The 25105-nt window shown below is 46.0% G+C and overlaps 1 protein-coding gene and 1 pseudogene across 12 annotated transcripts in view; both read left to right on the forward strand.

The window, feature by feature from the left end:
- Positions 1-25105, forward strand: part of SPIDR (scaffold protein involved in DNA repair) — a 367405-nt gene that overhangs the window by 310205 nt on the left and 32095 nt on the right. For 11 of the 12 annotated variants that reach the window (XM_061171846.1, XM_061171848.1, XM_061171850.1 and 8 more), the window contains one exon: positions 14948-15088. The exons of the other annotated variant lie outside the window; for it this stretch is intronic. In XM_061171846.1, the coding sequence (XP_061027829.1) occupies positions 14948-15088 (141 nt within the window). The remainder of the gene's footprint in view (positions 1-14947; positions 15089-25105) is intronic. 12 annotated transcript variants of the gene reach the window in all.
- LOC133077494 (U6 spliceosomal RNA) lies at positions 13507-13607 on the forward strand (annotated as a pseudogene).

Raw genomic sequence — 25105 nt, forward strand, 5'->3', positions numbered from 1 at the left:
TGGGGTCTGATACACATCTATGACATTTTGGTTAAATACAAAGAGTAAGGAGCAGGGCGGTGTTTAAAATGTGCTGTGTTCCTTGGAGATAGAGAGAGAGAGAGAGAGAGAGAGAGAGAGAGAGAGAGAGAGGGAAACTCTGAAAGGACACGTAAAAAACAACAGTTCATTATCTGTGAACTAGGGGGACGGAGGACAAGAATGGGGAGGAAAACTGTCACATAGCTCTGTATACTTTTAAATTTTTAATTATATATTAGGAAAATAATAGGACTTTTTATACACAGTTGTTGCTCCTGGAATTTCTAAACATTACAACTGTTTTGGAAAGCAGTACATAACATATAGCAATGAAGATATATTCTTTGACCCAATAATTCTTAGAAATTTAATTCATGAGAAACACAAAAAAATCACAAATGCACACATTATTCTTCATAGTAGCAATGCCTGTAATAGGGGAAAAATAGAAGCAACCTCAATATTCAGTATGCAGAGGATTATTTAATTATGACATATTCCATGATATAATATCGAGCCGCTGCATAACATAACGAAGAAGGCCACGTGGAAACATTCATTCAACAAGTATTTTCGTGCCTCCTCCGTCACATGTCGTTCTGGGTGTTAGGGACACAGCAATATGTAAGACCAAAAAAGAGGAAGTCTGTGTACCAGTGGAACTTACATTAGATTGGGGAAGACTGGCAGCAAACAGATACAATATAAGAAAGTAATAGTGGCTCTGACTTCAAGTAAACCTGGGAAGGGGATAGTGAAGATGGAGCGGTTGCTACTTTTACATAAAAATTGAGGAGAGCCTCGCTGAGAAGATAATATTTGAGTGAAAATCCCAAAGGAGGTGAGAGAACAAGCCATGAGGTGTTTGGGGAGAGTGTCCCAGGCAGAGGGGTGCGCATGCAAGGCTGTGAGGCAGACGAGGCTGTGTGTTTGCCAGACGGGGGAGGCCAGTGCACGAAGGTCTGGGCGGGCGGATCCGGCGAGGGTCTGGTCACGAGAAGGTCTGGAGAGCTATGGCAGGGCCTTTGATTCTTTTTTTCTTTTTTTTAATGTTTTTTTAATATATATAAGGTTGTTTTTATTTTTTATTTTTTTTTAATATTTAGTTCGGCTGCGCTGGGTCTTAGTTGCAGCACACGGGATCTTCGTAGCGGCATGTTTAGTTGCGGCGTGCAGACTCTCAGTTGCAGCATGTGGACTCTTAGCTATGGCATGCATGTGGAATCTAGTTCCTCAGGGATTGAGCCCGGGCCCCCTGCATTGGGAGTATGGAGTCTTACCCCCCGGACCACCAGGGAAGTCCCAGCAGGACCTTTGATTCTATTCTACGTGCAACTCAAAGCCTCTGGAAGGTTTTGTCGGAAGAGGAAGTACCTGTAAATGCCATGTGAGAAGCAAGGGGAGCTGTGGATAAAGAGATGGTGTGTCCTGATCAGTCAAGACGTAGAAGGGGCAGGACTGCGTGAAGGATCGGATGTGGAGAGTGGAGGAAAGGGAGGGATCTTAGAAGGATTCGGTGGTTTGGGCAACAAAATAATTGGTGGTACCATGAAAGGAGATAGGAAATCGAAGAGGCTAACAGACTTGGAGAGAGCGAGGAAAATGGTGGGTTTTGTTGTAGACGTGTTGAGTTTGAGGTACCGTGAGTTACAGATGTACAAAGAGAGAGCTAAAATGCACTCTGTGATGTGTATACTCACAGTTTTCATGATGGATACATGGATGAATAAACAGGTGAACGTGTGCTAACGTGTGAGAGGGTGTGCATGTACCCTCCCCGGCTCTGTCTTCTGCGAGGTCCTGGGACAGTGACACTCCAGTAGCGATGAGCACGTTTAGCACCCAGATATTAGCTTTTAAATATCTGAAAGAAACCAGGGCTCCTTGGTGAAATGGCTGATTCCAGGTTGGGATGTGAGAAAATATGAGATGCGTCTTGAACATTTTGTTACGTCAGAAAGAAGGAACGTTCTCAAACAGTGATGGGGACGTAGCAAAAGACACAGGAGCCAGCTTGAAAAAAGGCCACCACCAGCCAAATCTGGGACAATTTGAGCATCGAAATGATAGTTATGGATTAGAACCCATTGTATGAGAATTTGTGAGTTATTTAAAAAATGAATGAATTGAAAATTTGACAAGGAATAGGATATTTACATGGTTTGAAAGTATCTCCCACACAATGTTTTTTTAATTTCAAAAGGAAAAAGTAACTTACGGTTGAGAAGCCTGACAGGCATTGCCTCACTTAAGTAATAAAACGGAACATCGTCACTAATGGGACCTACTGAAATAGCATGCCAACTGCTTAGACGGACACAGCACCACTTCTCTGTTATCCTTACCAGTAATACACGAGCTGGATCTCATTATGAGAAAATATCAGAGAAACCCCAAGTGAGAGTTTGTATACCACAAAATTACTGGCCTGTGTCCTTGGAGAATGTCAAGGTCATGAAAGTCAAGAAAGCCAAGGAGCCTTCTGGATCGCAGAGGATTAGAGAGGATGGCAGCTGAATGCAGCACGCAGTTCTGAGTTGTCTTCTGCTGCAAAGGGCGCGATGGACACAAACGGGTGAAGCACAAACGGGTCTGAGAGCTAGGAGGAGGGTAGACAGTGTTCATTTCCTCCCCTTTGGGGCCGTGTAGTGGTTATTTATGTAGGAGAATTACATACATAAATAACCTATTTATTTATCACATACACAAATAACCTACATAAATAGGTTATTTATGTAGGAGAAAGTCCTTGTTTGTAGGATTGACCCTCATTTGAGAGTGAGTTGGGGGATAAGTGAGAGAAACAAGACAACAGTCTGCCCAGGACTGCTGAATTGATTTGGCACATTTTGAGTAAAAACTTTCTTGGCTAAGATCCCTCCTTCCCTTCATTTATCTTGTTCTAATTTAGAACTTCACTAAGACACTGATGATTCAGGGAGAAAAAATGCTTTGTACTGTATTTAGAACTTTTAGTAAATTTGAGATTGTGAGGCCTGTACTTTCTCGAAGACGACAGGAAAGTGGGCTGCGGAGCACCAGCTGGGAGGGGACCACGCCGCGCTTTCAGGGTGCTCGTCTGCTAGCCCACGCGCGAGAGCTGGTGTGTGGAGACGGCACAGACGGAGGAGGGATGCTCCTCAGGGTGGGACTGGGCCGTGGGTGTCCTGGCGCCCCGCCAGGTGGGACGCTGAGGCTGGGAGGAGAGTCAGGTGCGGCACACAGTCCTGCCACGAGGTAGATTCATACCTGAGGACCTTCCTTCTCTCTGAAATAAAGTTGTCTTCTGAAAGTGATCCCTTGTCTGCTCTCTCGAGTGCGGTAAACTGAATGTGGTTTAGTCTTTGAAATTGAAATTATGTCATTATCACATATCCTAAAACAATTTACTGTTGCTCAGTCATGGATGTTGTGTTCTTAGGACTGAGAACTTAACAAAATCAACCTTGATCTTTGAAAAAGAAGAAAGCCTTTCATGGATGCCTTTTGCCGAGGTAGTTTGTGTTTTATTTGGTAAGGTCAGAGCAGGTAGAACATGTACCTCTGCTTCACAAACACAGATGATTTACAAGCTGCTGCATTAGACGGGACAGGTTTCTAGGCCAGTTAGTCAGCTTCTAGTGTGAAACCCTGACTCAGAAGCCCATCATCTAAGAATGAGTAATGCTGTTCCTGCTGCGTCATGAGGCCCGATGCAGGTTGATTGACTCTCAGCTGGCTCCCTCACTTGAACCACAGAACCCTGAGGATATTCCAGACTCTTCTCTTTCCTCCCAAGTCTGCACGTAACTAGTGCCACCTAGATGCACAGGAGGGTCGGATCTGTTGCATACGGTGCAGCCTTAGAGTGTCAGGGCTTCATCCCCCACAGAGAGCCCTGGTTGAGAAAGGCTGTGATGACTCCTGGTTGGTCAACATGCCATGTGGCGATCCAGGGAAAGCCATAGGATGTGTGACTTACCTCGGCACTCCCAAACCACGTGCCCCACCTGGGCGCCTTCTTCCTTACTGTGCGCTCAGTCACAGACCCTGGGCTGCTCAGGTTCAGTGGTGGATGGCCATGGAAAAGTGGGAATACCAAATGACCCTCGTTTGAGAGTGATTAGGGGATAAATGAGAGAAAACAAGACCACAGTCTCCCCAGGGCTGTTCAGTTGATTTGGCACATTTTGAGTAAAAACTTTCTTAGCTAAGATCCCTTTTTCCCTTCGTTTATCTTGTTCTAATTTAGAACTTGACCAGGACACTGAAACTCCTATCCTTTGTAGCAACGTAAAGATCTCACCTTGTAAATTACCTGTATAAAGCATTTTAATACTGATTCTTGTCCATAAGAGTAGGAACTACTTCTTATACCTTTTATTCCTATGAAGCCTGAATAAATGCCTGTCAATTAATTCAACGTGGTGCACCAAGCACATATTGATCATCTATAATGCACAGCTAAGGGCTGCGATGGGTACATAGGGAATAAAAAGTATGATCCCATCCTCAAGAAACTTCCAGTCAAAAAGGAGAGAGAAAAGATCTACTCAAGTTTTTATAAGATAGAGTAGAATGTGATAGAAACTAAAATAAAGGCAAAAAATAAACCATTTTGCATACAAAGAAAAAGGAATAATTGTTTACACTATGGAATGAGAAAAATCGTGAAAGAAATGGAATTTGAGTTTGACTTTGAAAAATGAGCGTCCTTAGACAAGTGGGGTGGTAGGGAACATCAGATTCATTTAGAGGAAGTAATGGGAGCCGGGTCTCAGGTGGGGCTGAGGCTGCAGGAGCTTGGTCTTGGACTCACACGTGCATGCATCCGGAGACACGCAGGAGTCACTGGGGTGCCCTGGAAGGCCCGTGACTAGTTGAGTGACATGACCAACTCTGTCCCTTAACAAAGATTACTTTAGCAGCAGCCTGCAGGAGTGGCTAGAGGGAAGAATGAGGTTAAGAGATCAATTGGGAAACACCTGTCTAATCCATGTAATAAGCAGAACAAGACAGCAAAACAGGAATGAGAAGGACGGATGATGTTAAAAAGATAAATATGGAGCAAATGGATTGGCTGCAGCAACTGGATGTGAAAAAAGGAAATTAAGATCACTCTCAAGTTTTGGAAGAGAGTGACCGGGAGAATGGTGGTGCCCTGTTACACAAAGAGGGAACACGCAGGAAGAGCCACAGGTTTGGACCAGAAGACACAGAGCTTTAGGAGTCCTCTGCAGGACTGATGGTAAAGTAATAGAACTAGATTAGAGGAGATTCTGGCCAGTTACCCTTGCTCAGTATTCATTGGATCTAAATAAATATAGCAGCAACTTTAGTCTGTATATCCTGGGAAGAATAGATGAATTTACACAACTCTTTGCTAATGATAGACCAAAACTCTGATTAAATCCTCTCCTTTGGTGAGTTCAGACTCTTCCTTTCTTTTTAAGACCTACACTCATATACTTCATTATTTTTTTAGATACCACTGGCATGATGTATATGTTCTTTTAAAATTTATAATACCTTATATTTATGGTCAGCTGATTTTTGACAAGGGAGACAGACACTTCAACTGGGAAAGAATAGTAATTCCAACAGATAGCACTGAGACAACTGGATATTCACATTCAAAAGAGTTAAGTTGACCCCTGCCTCACACCATACACGAGAATTAATTCAAAATAGATCATAGGCCTAAACCTAAGAACTAAAACTATAAAACTCAAAAGAAAACATAGGAATATCTTCTTAAACATATATATTAGGTAATTGTTTCTTACCTATGGCACCAAAAGCATATATAACAAAAGAAAAATCCATAAGTGGGGCTTCATCAGAATAAAAGCTTCTGTGCTTCAAAGGACATTGTCAAGAAAGTAATAGACGAGCCAGAGAACAGGAGAAACTTTTTGCAAATCACATATCTGATAGGGGACTTGTATCCAGAATATATAAAAACTAATACAACTCAATATAAAAAGATAACCCAAATAAAAAAATAGAGGATTTGAATAGACACTTCTCCAAAGATGATGGCCACGAATCACTTGGTAATCAACATCATTAGCCATCTGGGAAATGTAAATCAAAACCACAGCGGCTATCACTTCACACCACTAGGATGGCTGTAATAAAAAAGACAGACAATAATAAGTGTCGACAAGGATTGGGAGAAATTGGAGCCCCTCATACTGGCTGGTAAAATGGTACAGACACTTTGGAAAACAGCCTGGCAGTTCCTCGAAAAGCTAAACATAGCATTACCACATGATCCAGCAATTCTACTCCTAGGTATAAACCCAAGAAAATTGAAAACATATATCTACATAACTTCTGCACTGACATTCATAGCAGTATTATTCATAAATGCTAAAAAGTGGAAACAACCCAAATGTTCATCACCTGATGGATGGATAAACAAAATGTGACATATCCATGCAATGGAATATTATTCAGCAACAAGCAGGAATGCAGTACTGGCACCTGCTACAACTTGGATGCAACTTGAAAATGTTATGCTGAGTAAAAGAAGCCAGTCTCAAAAGGCCACAACTTGCATGATTCCACTTATGTGAACTATTCAGAACAGGCAAATCCGTAGAGACAGAAAGTAGATCGGTGTGTTGCCAGGTACTTGGGGGAGAGGAGAACAGGGAGGCTGCATAACAGGTTGGGGTTTCCTTTTAGGGAAATATTCTGGGACTAGATAGTGCTGGTGGTTGCAGAACATGTGCGTGTACTTAATGCCACCGAATTATACACTTTAAAATGGTGAAATTGGAAATTTTATGTGTATTTTGCCACAGTATTTTTATTTGGATGAATTTTATGGTATGTAAATTAGGTCTCAATTAAGCTGTTATAAAAATAAAAGGCATAGTAGCTTGATTATTACCAGGGAGCTATGCTGAGGGAAAAAATTCAAACCCAAAGAGCATATACTAGATGATTCCATTTTTATAACATTTCAAAAGTGGCCAAATTTAGAAATGGAAGACAGCTTAGTGGCTTCTAGATGCTGGGGATGGAGGGTAGGGAGACAGAGGGAGGTGCGTGATAAAAGGCAGCCTGAGGGGTCCTTGTGGTGGTGGATACAGGATCCTCCACAGGTGATAAAACTTCATAGCACCACACACACACATACAAGCACCAGTGGGGTGGGTGAGACCTGAACCAGGTGGTGCCTTGCAGCTGTGAGGTGTCTGGTGTGATGTCTTACTGTGTCGGTCAGGGCACAGTGTGCCACTGGGGGAAAGGGGCAGAGTGTGTGAGGGTCTCACACCTGTATGTGAATCTACACTTCCCTCCGTCGAAATTTCAATTAACAAAAATGTGTAAGAGTAGCTATGTATCTTTGAAAACTTGTTCTGGAGGCAAACTTGTATGAATGTATAAAATGTCCTCTTCTGACTTGTCTCGGCCCAGTCAAGTCTTACCTCCAGGAGTGGTAACCACAGTCCGAGTGCAGGACGCAACAGTTATGTCCACATTATTTGTGTCCTCCTTAAAAGACCACGCTTGCAGCAGGGTTTGTTGTTTGGTTAATTTCAGCAATGCAGTATTTTCCAAAAATAAAGAGGAAGTGTAAGTGTGGAAAAGACCTTTCTCAGGCTTCTTGCCATCCTTTAGTTAAGTTCGTTTTAGCAAAGAACGACTGTTATTCCTTCTTGTTCACTGGTATTAGAAAGTTTCCGTGTCACACTTGTATTTTAGCAAAGAGAAAATATGATTTTTTAAATGAATAAAAACCACATTTCTGTGCAGTAGAGATCATCCTGCTAACATCTCATGTTAAAAAGATAAACAGCAGGATTAGCTGTTTACTTTAGGAGCGCGGTCTGCTTGTTTTTCAGGAGGACACAGTGTCCTGCTGTATCTGGTTTCCCGTCTGCACGCGGCTTGGAGCTGGGAAAGGCCCTGCCCCCTCCGCGCTCCCTGCTCTTCTTCGTCTCCTCCCCTTCGGGGTCAGGTCCAGACTCCCCTCCCAGCCTCTCTTCCCCTTTCTCTCTCTCCTGCTGCTTTTTCTCACTTCATCCTCTAATTTCTTCTGTTTCTTCCTTAGATTAGGGCTTAGTAAGGGCCTATAACATGGAGAGAAAGATCCTTGTTGATCTTCAGAGGCTGCTTCAGTTGACACTGACCTAGAATAAAACAGCCAGGCCTGACTCCGATTCCGGGAATTCTTGGTGGACTGCTCAGAACTGCTTCCATGACTCGTGTAAACATCCCACATGTCACTTCGTCTGCTTCTCTCTCGGAACACAAGCGTTCACAGACACACACGCACACACATACACATGTTCGCTGCTTCTCTCTTGCTTCTCTTAACTTATGTATTTATGATATTGAGCCAATGAGTGAAAGGAGGGAAAGTAAATATTTTTGAAAAGTTGGGGAGGGGCATTTAAAGCTTAAAGAGGGATTATCATCTCACTAAAACCCCCTCTGTGAATCAACAGTTTTGTTTTCCTTATTTCTTATGCTTTGTTCTGGTGCTTTCACAGCCTAACAATACCTGCATTTTTAGAATTTTTAAGATGTTCTTTCACTAGCCTGATGGGGCGTTCAGCTGGTAAGAGCAGGAAGGAAGCATATTCTTAAAGACAAACATTAACTGCACGGTGGACTTTATCCTTCCATCGTGACGTGGCCGGATGGAACCGTGCACCTCTTATCTGTATTGTTGTATGCTGCTGGGCATGTGCTGTGGAGTGTGGTTTCACTTGGCATCAGTTTAGTCAGTTCTTCCAGCCTCACCCTCGTGGCTCAGAAATGCACGGAGTCGAGGCGCTGCAGCCGAGGGCTCTGGGGCCACGCGAGGTGTTGGTGATTCTCCATTGCTGTACCCAGAGAGGAGCTTCACTTACCATGAAACTGGGGAGCTGGCTGGTGAGGACGGCACCACGAGGCGGATCACAAGCTGGTGTCAGGAGCGACGACGTCACGTCGGTGACGGTGGGCCCTCTGCTGCTTCGAGCACGTTCCTCTGAGCCCCTTCACGCAGGAGATCAGCCCTTTTACAAAGGTGCACACACCTCCTACGGGCTCGGGAGAGCTGACAAGTGATGTGACGGGAGAAAACCACCTTCTTGTCGGTTAAATGTGTCTGTAACAGAGTGGATTTGCCTGGTGGGTGAAGGAAACCACGACGCTGAGCGCAGATTAGGTGCAGGCTCTTCGCTAGGTGCCGAGCAGATAAAGTTGCCTGGATTTAGGGTTCCAGAGCCGAAGCTCCCAGCAGCTGGCCACGTGCCCCAGCCACAGCGCCCAGGCAGCCCCTCCCAGGCCGCTGCCGCCCAGCACCACGTGCCGAAAACCATGGAAGTGGGTGAGGGGCTTTATTTGGTGACGGCCAGTGTTTTAGGCGTGGGTGGAACATTGATCTGAAATAAGTGGCGTTCGCGTGCCAGACTGTTACCGCGAAAGGTTTGAGCGGCAGACTCTATCTCATGGAGCGAAGTGGTTCTGAGACTCTTACTCTGAACCCCGAACATCCCCCTTCCTCCCTGGAGACGTCCTCTCCGTGCTGGTCTAGCGTTTACCTAAGCTGACCGCTTCTGAAGACAGCGTGTCCCTCTCAGGCGAGGCGTGGGATTCCCGGCACCAGTGTTCAGCGTGTGTGGCAAGTCACCTGCAGCCAGAGCCCGAGGCTGCCCGTCACCAGCAGCCCGGGGTGTGGTGTCGCTGGGTGTCCTTGGCATCCTGGCCGGAGAGCGAACGGACACACCCGGCCTGCTTCCCAGCGCCGAGACCCCACCTCGTGAGCGCCGACCCCTGACATGATCTTGAAATGTCGGGTCTCCTCGTCTCCATGTGGCTAGGCTGCAGCTCAGCCAGTATTTCAGGGATTCTTAGGGACAGTGCTCGTGTCGGCTGGGTGTCCTGCCGGGCTCGGCCACACTGCTGCCTCAGGGCGGGGCCCGAGCGCCTCCCATGTGGCACTGGGACCATCTCGCCTGACTCAGACGAGGTAACGGGCGTGGCGTCCGGAGACGGCCCCGATGTCGCCGGAGGACTGTCCGCCAGGAGCTGGCTGGTGGGGGAGCGGGGCCGGGCCCAGCCCTCCGTGCCCTGCGGCCAGCCCTGTCCTCCACCGGGTCCGGCGTCGGCCGGCTCCGTCCTTGACCTCCCGGCTCAAGTCGCTTGACTGGTCTTTGGATTCCCTGGCGGCTCTGCTCTGAAATGAGACCCACGTCTGGGCTGCCCATACCCGAGGCTGCGCTTCATTCTCCACTCCACTCACCTCTTTAGAAATCTTAGGCCAGGGTAGACTCTTCCGGTCCCTCGTCCATCCCCCAAGACCGTGTGCTTCAGTCTCTGCCCTGAAATGTTGCCCTCACGCAGGCTCACCTGCTGACCGAGGCCAGCGGGACGCACGCGTGTGACGGCTGGGGGTCGGGGAGGGGGCCGCAGGATGGCCTGACGATGCGTGTCGGCCCACCCAGTGCTGCCAGAACCACAGGCTTCGCAGGAAAACAGGAAATGGATTTTATATAAAATCCCTTAATTTTTAATATTTGGTACTAATTTTTTTTTAAAATTTAACACTTTATAAACTAAAGGAAACACATCAGCCAGTGGAACTCAGCCTGTGAGCAGCACTTCACAGGCCCACTGTGTCCATCGTTAGGGCAGTGAGCTCACACTGGGATTGAGGACGCTCTGAAAGTCCTCTGTTCAAGCCAGCCTCCCCCCTGTGCCAGCGGTCGTCTCTGTGAAACGGGGCATCTGATCTAACACCTGTTAGCGCCCCCCGTGACTGCCCCGCAGCAGGAGGCGGGTGTGCTGGCTGTACTGGGCCCGGGCAGCCCCTCCACCCACACACAGGGAGCCCCCGGCACAGGCCTTTGCCCACACCAGAGGCGCCCCTCCAGGGAGATGCCCCTACCTCCTCCCCGTTCCCCATCCACGCCCCTTTACAAGTGTCTCGAGTTTTAAATTTTTCATAAACATAACTTTGATTTTTAAATCAAGAGCAATGCATGGAAATACCCACATAGGAAATAGTCTTTCCCCTTATTACCACTTTCCCTCTATCTTCTTTTTCTTTCTTTTGTATTATTTTCCAGCCTTTTTTCAACTTCTCAAACATGGAAAAACTCGTTGCCATCCCAGGTTCTGTGTGTGCTGTGCTCTCTGCTCTAAGTGTGCTGCTTTCACCCCTGTGCAGGATGGGCTTCTCTTTCTTCAGGACACAGCTTACAGACCACCTCTCGTAGGGAGCCTTCTCTGACCACCTGGCCAGGCCATTCCACCCCAGTGCTTTCTCACAGGCTCTCTGTTATTTCCCTCCTGTAATCCCACAGCCTGTGATCGTGTGTTTACCTGTGCCAGGCCTTTCCCTAGGGAGGTTCAGAGGGCACCTGCACAGGCCTGGGCCCGCAGCAGTCCTGCTGTGTTTAGCACATAAATAGACACCCCCAAGGCCAGGGCACTGTTTGGGGTACATTGGCAACCCCATATGTGCCACTGTTACTCAGAATCTTGTGACACTGATTTTGCGGCTCTGCAGCCCTCTAGACCTCGCTACATCAAGCGCTTCTGTGTCTGACCCAGTAATTTTGTATTTGGCTCATTTCTTGTGTTCAAGCAAATCAAGATGTCTTTTAAGAAAAAAAAAACAACTCACACGTAAGTCTACAAACTCAAAGAGTTTCCAAATACTCTCAAAACTTGTAAATAATGGCTAAAGAGCCATTATATTTTCTTACACGGCACATGCTAACTATCCAGAGGATCTTTATTTACACAGTAGATTCTCCCCTTCGCAAACATTTTAACTGGAGAAAGCTATAAAAAACAATCATGTGAAGCCTCTGGAAATTGTCCTAAAGGCATACAGCAAATGGGGAAACATTCCTTCAATGGAATCAAGAAAATCTGATAAATCTCAGTAAAAAAAAGTGAGTCTGTGGCCCTTGAGCCCTGACCCACCCACCCCACCCCCCACCAGCCACTACTCCTCTGAGGCTTTACTCCAGGGAGTACAGTCAAGAAGACAACCCCCTCCCCTCAACTCCCAGTCCAGGGCGCATTTCACTCTAGGAGGGCTGCCCACTGCCATCCCTTATCCTCAGGCCCCTGTTGCAGAAGCTCAGCCCCAAGTGTGGTGGACCAAGAATACTGGCCCAGTTGTCCTACCCCAGCTCACCACAGGGTAGATGCACCACGCGGAGAGGCTAGCCTAGAAGACCAGCGCCACCACCACCCCCCAGCACCCACTCTAGAGCAGAGGTGTCAGTCCGGGCAAAGGGGGCAGTGCCCAGAGGGAGACAGGTTATGGCGAAGAAGAAGAGCTCTGTAGGGCTGCATGAGATGGCGGGAGAATTCCATGCCCAAGAGTGTTGTTGAAAACAATGAGGATCTTGGTGGAGAGCGGTTCAGAGAGTGCTTGTAATTTCCTGACTCTTTATCAACAAGCAAAGGACAGAGCAATGAAAAGTTTAACAGAGAGAATCAGGGAAAAGAGACCGCCAAGAGCCCTCCTGGAATCACAGTCAAACTTGAGAGACAGGAAGGGTGTGCTCTCAGGAGCACTTACGGCCCCCATGGGAGGGTTGGGATGCGAGCCTCACTTCCCTGCAGGCCTCAGGACCACCTCCAACCACACTAGATGAACAGTTGGCTGCTTTGAACCAGGGGCAACTCTGGGAAGCCAGACTTTAAAATCGCACACAGGTCTGGCCGTCTGACCTGCCCAAGGCCACACCTTCACAGGTGTGATTAGGGAGGGGAAATATGAGCTCTGGCCAAAGGAGAGGGATGAGGGCAAAAACCTGCACTCCTTGAACTATGAGATCAACCTCCAAGACACACATGTCCAGTGGTAAAGATTAAAAGTCTGACTGGCTAAGGAGGCTCAGGCACAACCTTTCACTAAAAAGTGGCTTCGCTGACCTAGGGACAGCCTCTAGGTAGCCATGTGAAAAGATAAAACAAGAAGACAGTCTGAGCAGGACCATCAGAGACTGCAGCCTGCAGGGAAAAGGTGTTCAGACAGGTCACTGTGCAAGTGAGTAAACTACGTCATCAACCCTTGGCGAGAGGAGTCAGGATCCAGAGTTGCCACAATTTACTATCCAGCATGCCCAGTTGTCAACCAAAAATTGCATCGTTTGCAGAGAAACAGGGAAGCATGACCCATACATGAGGGGAAAAGCAGATGATAGAAGCCGCTTTTGAAGGGCCCAGATGTTGGACTTAGCAGACAGAGATTTCAAAACAGCCATTATAAATACGTTCAAAGAGCGGAGGGAACCATGTCTCCAGATTACAGTGTGTAGATGACAGAGTCTAATCAAAAGGAGGATATCAGTAAAAAGACGCAAACTGGAAAGAACCAAATGGAAATTCTGGAGTTGGAAAGTATAATAACTGATATGAAAAATTCACTAGATAGGCTCAACAGTAGATTTGAGCTGGCAGAAGAAAGAATCCATGGACTTGGATCTAGAATAATGGAGCTAGTGCAGCCTGAAGGAGAGAAAGACAGAATGAAAAGTGCTCACTTTGACAGCACTTACACCAAAATTGGAACATACAGAGAGTAGCATAGCCCCTGTGCACATGACACGCAGATTGGGGACGCATTACATATTTGTAAGCCCTTTGTCAAACTTAAAACTCTTCCCCAAGAAAAGAGGATTGTAATTTCAATAGGATGTTAAAACTTAATCTCAAATTGATGACTGCAGAGTATTTTAGCAATTAAAAAATGCTTGTGAAGACTTTTAAATAACTCAGTCTTTATGAAGAATTAAAACATACCATGATTATCTCTGCACTATTATGGAAATCTCACAAATGACGAATAAATATTCTAAGGGGAGAAAAGAATGAAGAACCTCAGAAATGTGGAACACCATTAAGTGCACCAATACACATGTAATGGGAGCGCCAGAAGGGCAGGGGAGTGGGGGAGGGTACAGAAAAGATATTTGGAGTAATAGTGGCTGAAAATGGCCCAAATTGGACTGGAAAACTTTACACATCCAAGAAACTCTATGAACTTGTAGTAGGATAAACCTAAAAAGAGACATACCCAAATACGTCATAGTCAAAATGTTGAAAACCAAAGATAAAGTCTTGAAAGCAGCAAGTGAAAAGTGACTCCTCGTGTAACAAGGTACTTCTTGTTAGAAACAGTGGAAGACTAGAAGGCAGTGGGACAATATTCAGAATTCTGGAAGAAACAAATAACTTACATCACACTTTCTTTTTGACCTTTAAATCCTGAGGTTAAGTCAGTAGGATTGAACATTAATTTTTCTACTCTAGGCAACTCAGCTCCTCATTTTTGTAAAATCCAAAGGCCACCATTGTTCATCTTCATTTTGAAGTATTCTAGCTTTTCACTTGTTTGATCCAGACCTAATTATAAGCCACAGAACCCTACTTTTTGTGTAAAATTTTCTTTTTCCAGTCAACCATGAGAAATGAGTTTGTACTATATAAATGTCTTATAGCCACAACATATTAAATAATGTCACACATGTGGAAATGTTAAGACTAATATCTTTAAGATAGATAGGACATTCTTCTGGGTACCACCTGCTACATATCGCTCCTGAACAGACTAAAACCATATGGGCATCAGGCGAGCAGTCAGGGATATTTCCTGGTGTTCTTGGGTATAAAATATCATATTGCAAGAAGAATGGAACATAGTAATAATTGTATGTGATTTCAATATATTTTTTTCTCCATAGATCTGATGAAGTAAATTTTAGAAAAGTTATTGCTAGCAACATTTTGGTGACAATTTTCAAGAAATACCTATTAATATCTTTGAATATTAGTGTTTGATAAAACATAATTTGAAATGTTTTAAATGGAAGTAGATTTCTACAGTGGATTTCTAGTGAAGGAGAAGGAAATTCTGGTCTCTGTACTGAATCAAACACTGTCTCCTAAAAGAGCAAATGTGGATCCTTTTTTGTAGAGTCTGCCTTCTCGTGCAAGATGCCCTCGGACTCTTCAGTGAGGTGCACTCGGAGGGCGCCGTCCTGAAGGACAGGGAGTTGGAGGGCAAGTCCTGCAGGCTGGCGGGAATGAAGGTTCTGCAAAAGGTCACCAGAGGAAGGTGAGGACACCACAGTAGCATCCAGTTTGCTACAGTAACATCTGTAATTTCATCTTTAAAGACAATAAACTAGGATCCTAGAGTCTGCCTCTAAGACAAGGCCAGGAGTTGGGTGGAGCCCATAAAGTACTTATGGGAGAAAAATTATAATTGACAACAAAAATAATTATGCAGGTTTAGTGATTCACAATTTTATTAAAATTAGGATTAAAAATGTCATATATATGTATTTTAATTCTAAAGTTTTTTCTTATTCTTCCTTATCTATACTAATAAGGCAGCTTTGCATGAGTCAGTTTATGTAAATGAAAATATAATTTAGTGAAAAGGCATTTTATAAGCTTTAAGCAAAACTCTTAATTTGTCACGTTTTTTGCTTTCCATAGCAAGAAAGCTTGTTTTCTGTCAAGTTTCGCGGCTCCTCACGCTAGATGTTGTTTTGGGGGGCGGTGGTACATAGATCTGGCCCCAGCGCGGGTTGTTCCATTCCAGTGAGCATCTTAATCTATGAATTAGGGAGCAGAAGAAACCTTTTCAATGGAACGATCCAGTCATATAGAGAATTAGTGTAAACGGTGAATTTGGGTTTCTCTCATCGTAGCCTCTTTCCTCAAATAGCGTGTAATTTTAGCTGTCACAATGCTACTGTTTTAATTCGAGCAACGTCTGAGCTTGTAGCAGTGCCTGAGGGGGGAGCCCTTGGGAGGAGCCCCTAGGCGTATAGGCTGCTCCCAGTGCAGTGGGCTGCACTTCCAGCCGTGGTCTGTCTAGACCGTGGGCGCCGCAGGGCGTGTCTCGTGACCGGCAGCCCGCTTTCCCCGGCCCCGCCCTGTGCCGCATCTGTCTCTCACGTGGCGCCGTGCCGCTGAGTGGCGGCTCCACCCGGGACCCTGTTTTCCTGAAGGACAGACCCCCCTGTGAGCCCTGCGTTGATTCATGTACACTCGGCTCGTAACAAATGCTTCCTTTTGCTTACAGAAGGGAGGCTGTATGACAGTGTAACTGCCTTATGGATTAGGGAGGGAGCTGCCCAGATATTTGGAAAGCTTAATTGGGTCACCTGAACCTTATCGTTTCGAAGGCTGAACCCCATGTAGTCCTCAGTTTCAGAATCACAAGCATCTGGAAAGACCGTGTGTAGTTGTGGTAAGTGAGGTGCTGCTCTGACGTTGGCCTGACGGCATTAACCCCACCGGGGCCGTGTAGACCTCCCCGACGTACATTGGGCACCAGCCTCGCACCTGAGCACGCCGGGGTACTGGGGCTCCCCATCTCGGGTGCCTCAGGGGAGCCCCTCCAGCTGGCAGGTGTCCTGGTGTCCTGCAGGCCAGAGGAGGCCACTCCTGGGGACGCACTTCCTGCTGGCGACTGCGGGACCCAACTCCAGGGAAATACTCCTGGGGACTGACAGAGCCAGGAGGGGTCCGGGGGCTTTGCTCTACAACGTACATGCTTTGCTACCATGATGCTATACAGCCATATGTGTACCTAATGTTTAATCTGGTTTTTGTGGGTTACACTGGAAGCCTTACTACTGTCTACAACATTGCCATAGGAAATGTTTTTTCCACGGGAAATGCACTGACTATTTACAAACTTTTGGAACCCATTCCATTTTTAAGTTGGACTAAAATTTGACTGAGTATTGGATACTTTTTTAGGTTGGAATTAATTTCTTTATCCTATGTATTTAACTTTATTTTGGCCTGCAACTATCCAAATAAATATTAAGATTGTCTTTTTGTTCTTTTGGAAGCTGTATTTCTTCAAAACAAATTATTAAATAGTTTTGGAATGCTGAATGTTATAATTGCCTATTAGTGACATCATCCACTGTCAGTCATCCATCCACGGCTCAGTAAACACAAATTGTCTCTTTTTTTTCCCCCAAATTATTGTGTTTCATAGCAACTCTCATAAACCTTAATAAAATATATTTCTCATAAACCTTAACGAAATACACTTAGTTCCCAAAATTCAAGCTAAAATGATTAATTATAATTATATAATTCCAATATCTAATACAGAAAATTACTTTTTGGCCAGTTGGAAGATAGTTTTACGTTTGGGCTGATCGTGGAGCCTTTGAAATCTTAGCTCCCCAGTCTCATCTGGTCCACAGTCACAGTGACGGAAATCACTGCTCCCTGTGGCACTTTGGGTGGTCTGGCGGCCTTGGGGCTGGGCCTGTGCAGGGCGTCCCAGCCTGTTCACCTGCCGCCTTGGGAAGAGTTGCAGGAAAACAGCTGTCATGTCTGTTGCATTTCTCTGACCGCTTTTTAGAGTTGTGTGTCCATACTGACTCGTTAGGGTGAGAAGAGTCAGAAAAATATCCTGGATGTAAAGGAAAAGACCATTTTAAAACAACACTGCTGAGGCATGTGCCTCTCCCTGGCTCTCTGCGTCCCTGGAGGACTCCAGGCTGTTTGTCCAGAGGCTGAGGCGTGTCCCCTGACCTTTGTCCTCCCAGGTGGCCTCTGCAACAGTTTAGAGGTCAGACAGGCTGAAAACTCACTTTACTTTGGTGTCTTAGTTCTGTGTATGATCTTTATCTTTTTATTGCTGATTATTATGTGCTCTTATTTTTATGTGAAGGGTAATACTGAGGGAAAAAAAGAAATTTTCTAAAATATCTTAATCCTGTAAGTATGGAAAATATAGTTAGCATATTTTTTGCGGGAGAGAGGAAGCTCTTTCAATTCAAAGTCCTGCTAATACTTATGTCCCTACTTGTTAAAACAAAAGCCACTAATCTGTCTAAAATACATTATTCATGTATAAGTGAGTATTTTATTTAGGTCTCTTTAAGAGTAACGTAGTGGAGAAGACTGTTGCAGAGCATTTAGTCAGCACTCACCGTATACAGAGGGGTCTATCTGAGTGCTGAGAATGACAGGGAAGCAACTAACAAGATCTTTGACGATGAATTGCCTCCTTTTGAACTGGAGACTAGACCTGCCCAGGGATCGGGGCGGTTGTTGCTTTAAGTGATGGGGCCTTAAATGGCTGGTCTGTCCCTCAAATTGGTAAGATGTTATCTGTGAAGACATAAAAGTAGGATTAGGAGAAAGTATAATTCAGTCATTTATTCGTTAAATATTTAGGACCTCTTTGTGCTATGCCCCTGGCTAGTTGCTGCTGTGCTAGATTTTTGGGATTTATCTCAAACCACAATATACTGAAATAAAAAGTCAGCTAGACAAAGCCTTAAATCCTATTTTTAGGGATTCTGCATTGATCCAAGAGAAAATTAGGGCCCCTAGGAGTTTTTGAGAGAAGAAAAGAAGAGGTAATAAAAATGAAAATAGAGTTAAGATTATTCTACTCTTGTACTTTTAGTAGATTTGAAATAGAAGGAGGGATTGGGCAGGGGTGCAGATTTGGAAACTTCTGCAGCAGTTGAGGGCAGGAGAAGGAAGAACGCATCACCACTGATTTTTAACTTCCGGTAGCTACGGGGGCCAGGGGGGTGGGTGGCGCTCTCCTGGGAGCTGTGGTGATGCCAGGAGTGTAAAATAGCCCCTTTCTCCCAGAGCTCATGGACCAGCAGGAGAGCCAGGGGGAGGTCCCGAGAGACACCAACCGGCGAGTGCCAGTTACAGAGCAGCCGCTTTGCGAGGCTCAGAGGGCGGGTTCAGATTTGGGAACCCTGGAGAGAACAGGAGGGGCCTGGGGCTGAGGACAGGAGGGGGGGAGGACACGCCCCCTGATCTAGCCATCCACTCACCCCTGGGGCGGGTCCGTCTGGTCAGCTTTGAGGATAGAGTGAGGGGTTGGGCACATCGAGGGGGGTGTATTTCAGAGAATGGTCCGATTCATAGTTACTGTTTAAATGCCAGCTTTTGTTTTAAAGGTAACAGATTAAGTACTGATAAACTTTAAATTAGAAGCCAAGCTTCGTTAGCATGCTCACAAACTAACCCCATGGTCAGGAAGCAGAAGGCCCTCGAAGCCCCCCCCATGCTGCTCCCCAGCCCGCTGCCCTTAGGGCCGTTGGTCTGGTCGGGGGGCGCAGAGCACTCCCGTTCTCCCGGGTGCTGAAGCCCCCGCTGCCCTCACGGCTGGTCTCGCTAAGGTGCCTTTGTCTCTTGCAGCTGCTGCTTTGGGTCCCGTGCTCTGGGCTGTGTGGGGTTCTCACGACCTGTGTCCCACCAGAGGGGTATATTGTAATGTAAACTCGAGTGACATTTTAGTAATAATATGCAAACATTAACAGTTGTCTGAGGAGCCCTGGGATGGCTCCCCCAGCTGGCCTGCGCCACGTCCCACCTGCTCAGCTCTGAGTCCCAGTGGCTTACTGACATAGAGACCTGGTCTTGCCCCTCTGCATGGTGTAGACCATTGTGGATTAGAATGCCTCGTGGCCAGTGTTTCAGGCTGGCCTGCCCATCATAAGGCTCTGTTTCTCGCTCACCATTGTGTTTCCTGTATGTGGCTCAATTCCTGGCACTCGAGAGGCTCATAATAAGTATTTGTGGAATGGACATTCGTTGTTTGCTTGGGTTCATCTTAGATTTTCCTCAGCAAGATTTGAATGTGTACACTTGTACTTTCTGAGCAGTAATTATTGGTGCTAATTTTAGTGGGAAGAATAGAGACTAAGTTGGTCCCAAGACCAGTGTCCAGTGCAGGGTGAGGACCACGCCTCTTGTGCACCTTGGACTCAAGACCCTGGGTCCTCCTCACTGATAAGTCTAGGGGTAATGCCTGAGGTTGTTGTGAAAGCACTTTATCAAGGATGGGATCCCATCTTATGGAGAAGGGCCTGCAACAGGTGAGGGTGACTGGTCAGAGGTCAGGCTCCGCTGTGACTTTGGGCACCAGGGCGTTGGTCTCCTGGGAGACCCTGTGTGACCCACGTGCATGGCAGTGCAGCAGAGGGAGTTTTTAGGAATCGTCCAGCACAAGTCGATGCGTGTGGGTTAGGGTCGTTGTTGAGGAATCATCTCATTTGCTCCTTTAACAGGAAATAAGCAGTGGTGAGAGCTCTCCTGGGGAAAGAAACTTCAGTGGCAATTTCCTTCCTCTGATTTCCCCTCTTCAAAAAGGCTGCCTCTTAAAGAGACGTAATTCCCTTGGGGTTTGAGGTCCAGAATCTCTTTGCTCATTGCTGTGGTTGGAAATCCTCTTTTAAGGGACATACTTAAGAATTCTTTCATCATTTTGAAAAATAAAATTGTTCCTGGTAGGTTCACCACCCAAGTTAATGGCAGGAGAGTAAAATGTCACTGAAAGAGAATGTACTAAATCCTGAAACCAATGATGCTCAAAGAACTGCCCGAAAAGAACAAAGCACTGACCCGTGTGAAACATGGTGCTGAGTGAAAGAAGCCCACACAAAAGGCCACACGTTGTAGGATTCTGTTTATATGAAACGAACAGAACAGACAAACCCATGGTGACAGGACGCAGGTTGGTGGTTGCCAGGAGGAGGGGAGCAGGGAGTGACTGCTGACGGGCACAGGGTCAGATGGGGTGATGGCGATATTCTGGGGCTAGACAACATTGTGCATGTGCTAAATGCCACTGAACTGTGCACTTTAAAATGGTTAATTTTATGTTGTGTGTATTTCACCTCAGTCCTTAAAGGGGGGGGGGAATGAACTGACTGCCTAAAAAGTGTTTACACTGAGTTATAAAAACAACTACAAATGTTTCATAAGTCCAGTTGGAGAAGAATAGTTTCTAAATGGAACATCTGGGCATAATTTCACGTATCTCAAAAAGACCCAACTAGGGAATAGGGGCTCAGAAAGAAAATGCCGATTATTTAACCTTAACCATAAGGGTTATTTTGGGGAAATTAGGACATATGTTTAGTAAAATGGGCACCCCTCTAAATCAGTCATTACCTTTATTGTTCAATGAACAATCGTTAAGAAAACTATTGTATATCTATCTACCTAATCAGTGACAGAGACCTTGACAAAGGGGAAAACCAGCAGATTACAAAAGGCTTGACACACCCACCAGGTTGATCACAGGAAGAGGAGGAGAGAGAACCCAGACCTCCTGAAAGAGTCTTTTGAACTGTGTAGGCCAAGCGTTAACTATTGTCAAGATTACTGCCCTAATAGTGTTTCAAAAACTATCCAATAAAAATAAATTCACCCTGTCCTCAGTTAGGTAAAGAAGTTCTGCTCTGACCGGTCCTTGCATGTCTCTCTCCATCAGTCATTCGTTAACACAGCACCTGGGTGTGGACGCAGGGATGAAGTCACAGTTCAGTCTGACCTTCCAGTGGGGAAGCACTGACAATCTAAGAAGGTTTTTGCTGGAGTGGGTGGGGCTTCGCCGAGAAGGCCTTCAGGGTGTGACTTGTAGGTTCGTCTGGTTGCTAGGCAGACACCCATGGAAGAGCACGTTCCCACCCATAAGGTCATTCCTGTTATCTTTTGACCAAAAATAGACTGTCATGCTGGAGCCAAGTGTTATTTAGCCTCGTGTCCTCCGTAGCAGTTAACAGAGCATTCAGTAAAAACCTGACTAAGAAATGATGAAGTCTGAACCAAAGCAAACTGTCACAGTAGTTCTTGGCCATATAAAAATTCTTTTAGTAGCAAAATCTCAGAAGAGGCTCAGGTCTACCCCCTTGCCTCCACCACCTTCCCCCAGTGACTGGGGGACAGAGTAGAACCCAGTTCACTTGGGGTGATTTGGCTGTGTCGGCCTGGCTGACGCGAGGGGACTTGCTGTTCAGAAGCAAACCCAAAGCTTCTGGAGGGAGCGTCGCTGGTCACTGAACGGAGGCAGCAGAGGGGAAGGCGGGGGCCTTGGAACCACTGCCCCTGAGTCGCATCTTGACCCTCAGTCGTCAGCAGGACGAGTAGCTCTGCCTCCCCGGGGGGTTGGGTGATTTGATGAGCTCACACACGGAAGCGGCCCTGCACACCCTAAAACACCGCAGAAGCAGTGGTTCTTCCCTCCCTCCTCCTCCTTTGTTTCTCTTTTCTAATTAACTAAAAAGTAAAACTCTGGCCCACATTGATGTAAGTCTTTCTTGTCTTGTTTTTACAAATAAAACAGGAAGAGAAAGATGAGTAAATTAGAAGAACGATAACTAGGAGTTGGAAGTGTTCCATTTTTTTCCAGGAAAGAAAATAAATCCAGTTGGAAATTGCTGGCCTTGTCAATTATCTGATAATAATGGGAGAGAATGGGTAATGAAGCCAGTGGAGTTAAAAAGTACAGAGAGATTTAGTTAAAACAGGGATCAAAGAAACCAGAAGGAAGGTCAGCTGATACAAGAACATAAAAGCAACTGCTCCGTGTCCCGCCAGGTTAGTCATTTATCTAGTGCATTTACCTGGCAGCACAGTAAGTCTCGAATTCAGCAAATGGGCAGGATTTTTTTTTTTGCTTTTTCATTCATTCCTTCTCTTACAGATCTCAATACTCCCCCTCTCCCTGCACTGTTCTCACAAAAATCATAATTACCTACCAGTAGGGGACCAGTAGTTTTAAAACTTTTGAACTTTTAAAAAATAGAATCCAAAGAGGAAGCTCTGTGTTAATAACAAACCCACGTGGAGCTATTCTGTTCAAAATTGGGAGGTGGTGTGTCAGGCCACCCAGCCCCCAGCCAGCTCCTAGGGCCACGTGGTTGGAAAGTAAGCATTGAGGACTGATTGCAGCTCTGAACATTGCACACATCAGTACGGTTCTTTCTCTCCCTCTCTCAGGGTAACAGCCTGTGGCAGTAGCCGTTATTGTGAGGGCCCTGGGTCATGTGATTCAGAAGCTAGGTGGGGTGTTCTTGTTAATCTCAAATATGAAGTGGAAATACTTAATTATGCTTTCATTAAGTGCCTTGTCAAATTTGCAGAATCTTACGCATTTTTTAAAATTACAGTTTTTTTTTAATTTATTTATTTATTTATTTATTTATTTATGGCTGTGTTGGGTCTTCGTTTCTGTGCGAGGGCTTTCTCTAGTTGCGGCGAGCGGGGGCCACTCTTCATGGAGGTGCGCGGACCTCTCATTATCGCGGCCTCTCTTGTTGCGGAGCACAGGCTCCAGACGCGCAGGCTCAGTAATTGTGGCTCACGGGCCCAGTTGCTCCGCGGCATGTGGGATCCTCCCAGACCAGGGCTTAGAACCCGTGTCCCCTGCATTGGCAGGCGGACTCTCAACCACTGCGCCACCAGGGAAGCCCTTTTTTTTTGGTTGCGTTGGCTCTTAGTTGAGGCATGTGGGATCTTTCGTTGCGGCGCTCGGGCTCTTTGTTGTGGCGCATTTTTATTATAGGTAGAATACTCTTAAATCTTTATAAGTTTGCCAGTGAAATGCCTGTCTTTTCATGTGGGACACGGAAGTGGAAAGAAAAGAAGTTTCACTGTCACTGTAGCCCCTCTTTCCTTTCCTTCAACTCTCCAACTAGATGGCAGATTAGGTGGTGGCATCGTTCACTACAGTTCACTACAGGCATCACCCGTGATGCCACCACCAAATTCAAGACAAAATAAATCAGTCTTTATTGAAAAACAGATTATTGTGTTGTTAAATAAAGACCCTGAAGCTCCTGAGACTAAGTAAGAACCTGGCTGCACGTCTGTGAGGTGGGCCTGGAGCCCGGTCCGTCAGAGTCCAGCGGCTGCATCTTTGGGGCTACGGCTCACATGTAATTACTTCCAGCTTTAGGGGAATTCGTTCCTGTGAATTTCCCGTTTGCTTTATAGTCATAATCCCCGGCCCTCAAGTCAGAAGTCTGACCATTTCTTGTCAGGGGTGTTGATGTTAGATTCTTGGTGTTTTCCATTGTTTTTGTTAAACAGCAGCAGTGAGCCATCTGTGCTGGAATTATCTTGAGTGACCAGGAGGAGCATCAGATCCATAGTAAATAATCACACTGAGCGCCTCAGGTTTAGTTCGGCATTTTTCTTTTCTGTTTACTTAGACACTTATTAATGAAAATATGACTTTTAAGAAAGATCATTTTCATTACTTTTTTTTTTTTTTAAATGGGAATTATTTATTTATTTATTTATGGCTGTGTTGGGTCTTCGTTTCTGTGCGAAGGCTTTCTCTAGTTGTGGCAAGCGGGGGCCACTCTTCATCGCGGTGCGCGGGCCTCTCACTGTCGGGGCCTCTCGTTGCGGAGCACAGGCTCCAGACGCGCAGGCTCAGTAGTTGTGGCGCACAGGCCTAGTTGCTCCGCGGCATGTGGGATCTTCCCAGACCAGGGCTCGAACCCGTGTCCCCTGCATTGGCAGGCAGATTCTCAACCACTGCGCCACCAGGGAAGCCCTGTTTTTTTTTTTTTAAGCAAGAGAATTTGCTCCTCTCCGTAGAATCACTGACAGTGGAGAGGATGGTCCCGAAGGCCCCTGGACCTGGACCGGGACCTCATGTTGTGAGCAGCCTCAGATCAGGCATTTCAGCATTCTGTGCAAGGGAGGTAGTACAGCCACTGCTTTCACTGGTTGCTGCTGTAAAAATAAGTCACACAAAGAGTAAAGGGAATTTAATACTCCCCTCTCCACTGGTGTTCATTCCACATCTTTCTCGTGAACGTAGGCATGTCTGTAAACAAAGAAGAATGGTTGCTTTTCCCTTTGGTATCTTTAAGGGTGTCCCTTTTCAGTTTCTGCCACTTCCCAGCAACAGACGTCATTGTGTGCGCACCTGTCTCCTTCTTTACGGATCTTTATGGGGAAACACGACAGACGTATGGGCGATGCCCAGTTGCAGAGTGTAGTGAACGACTGTAGGGCCACCCATGAAGCCACCACCGAATTCAAGGAACAAGAACGTGCTGGGTGTCCAGGCATCACCCCCAGCGTGCTCCTCCTGGTGACGCCCCATCCCCCCAGGATCACTGCAGTCCTCTGGTTTCCTCCATGGTTTTCCTTATAGTTTTCCCAACGGGAACAGCAGGCTGTCTTTGGAAGAGTGTATGAAGGGAGGCTACTTCATATGTGAACTCATGGTAATAGAATAGACTGTGAGGAGGCAGGTTTGTTTCAAGTATCAGAGCACACTGGTGATAACGTTTGGTAAAAAGTATATGCATCTATC

This window comes from Eubalaena glacialis, chromosome 17 (genome assembly GCF_028564815.1).
Source record: "Eubalaena glacialis isolate mEubGla1 chromosome 17, mEubGla1.1.hap2.+ XY, whole genome shotgun sequence".
Lineage (NCBI taxonomy): Eukaryota > Metazoa > Chordata > Mammalia > Artiodactyla > Balaenidae > Eubalaena > Eubalaena glacialis.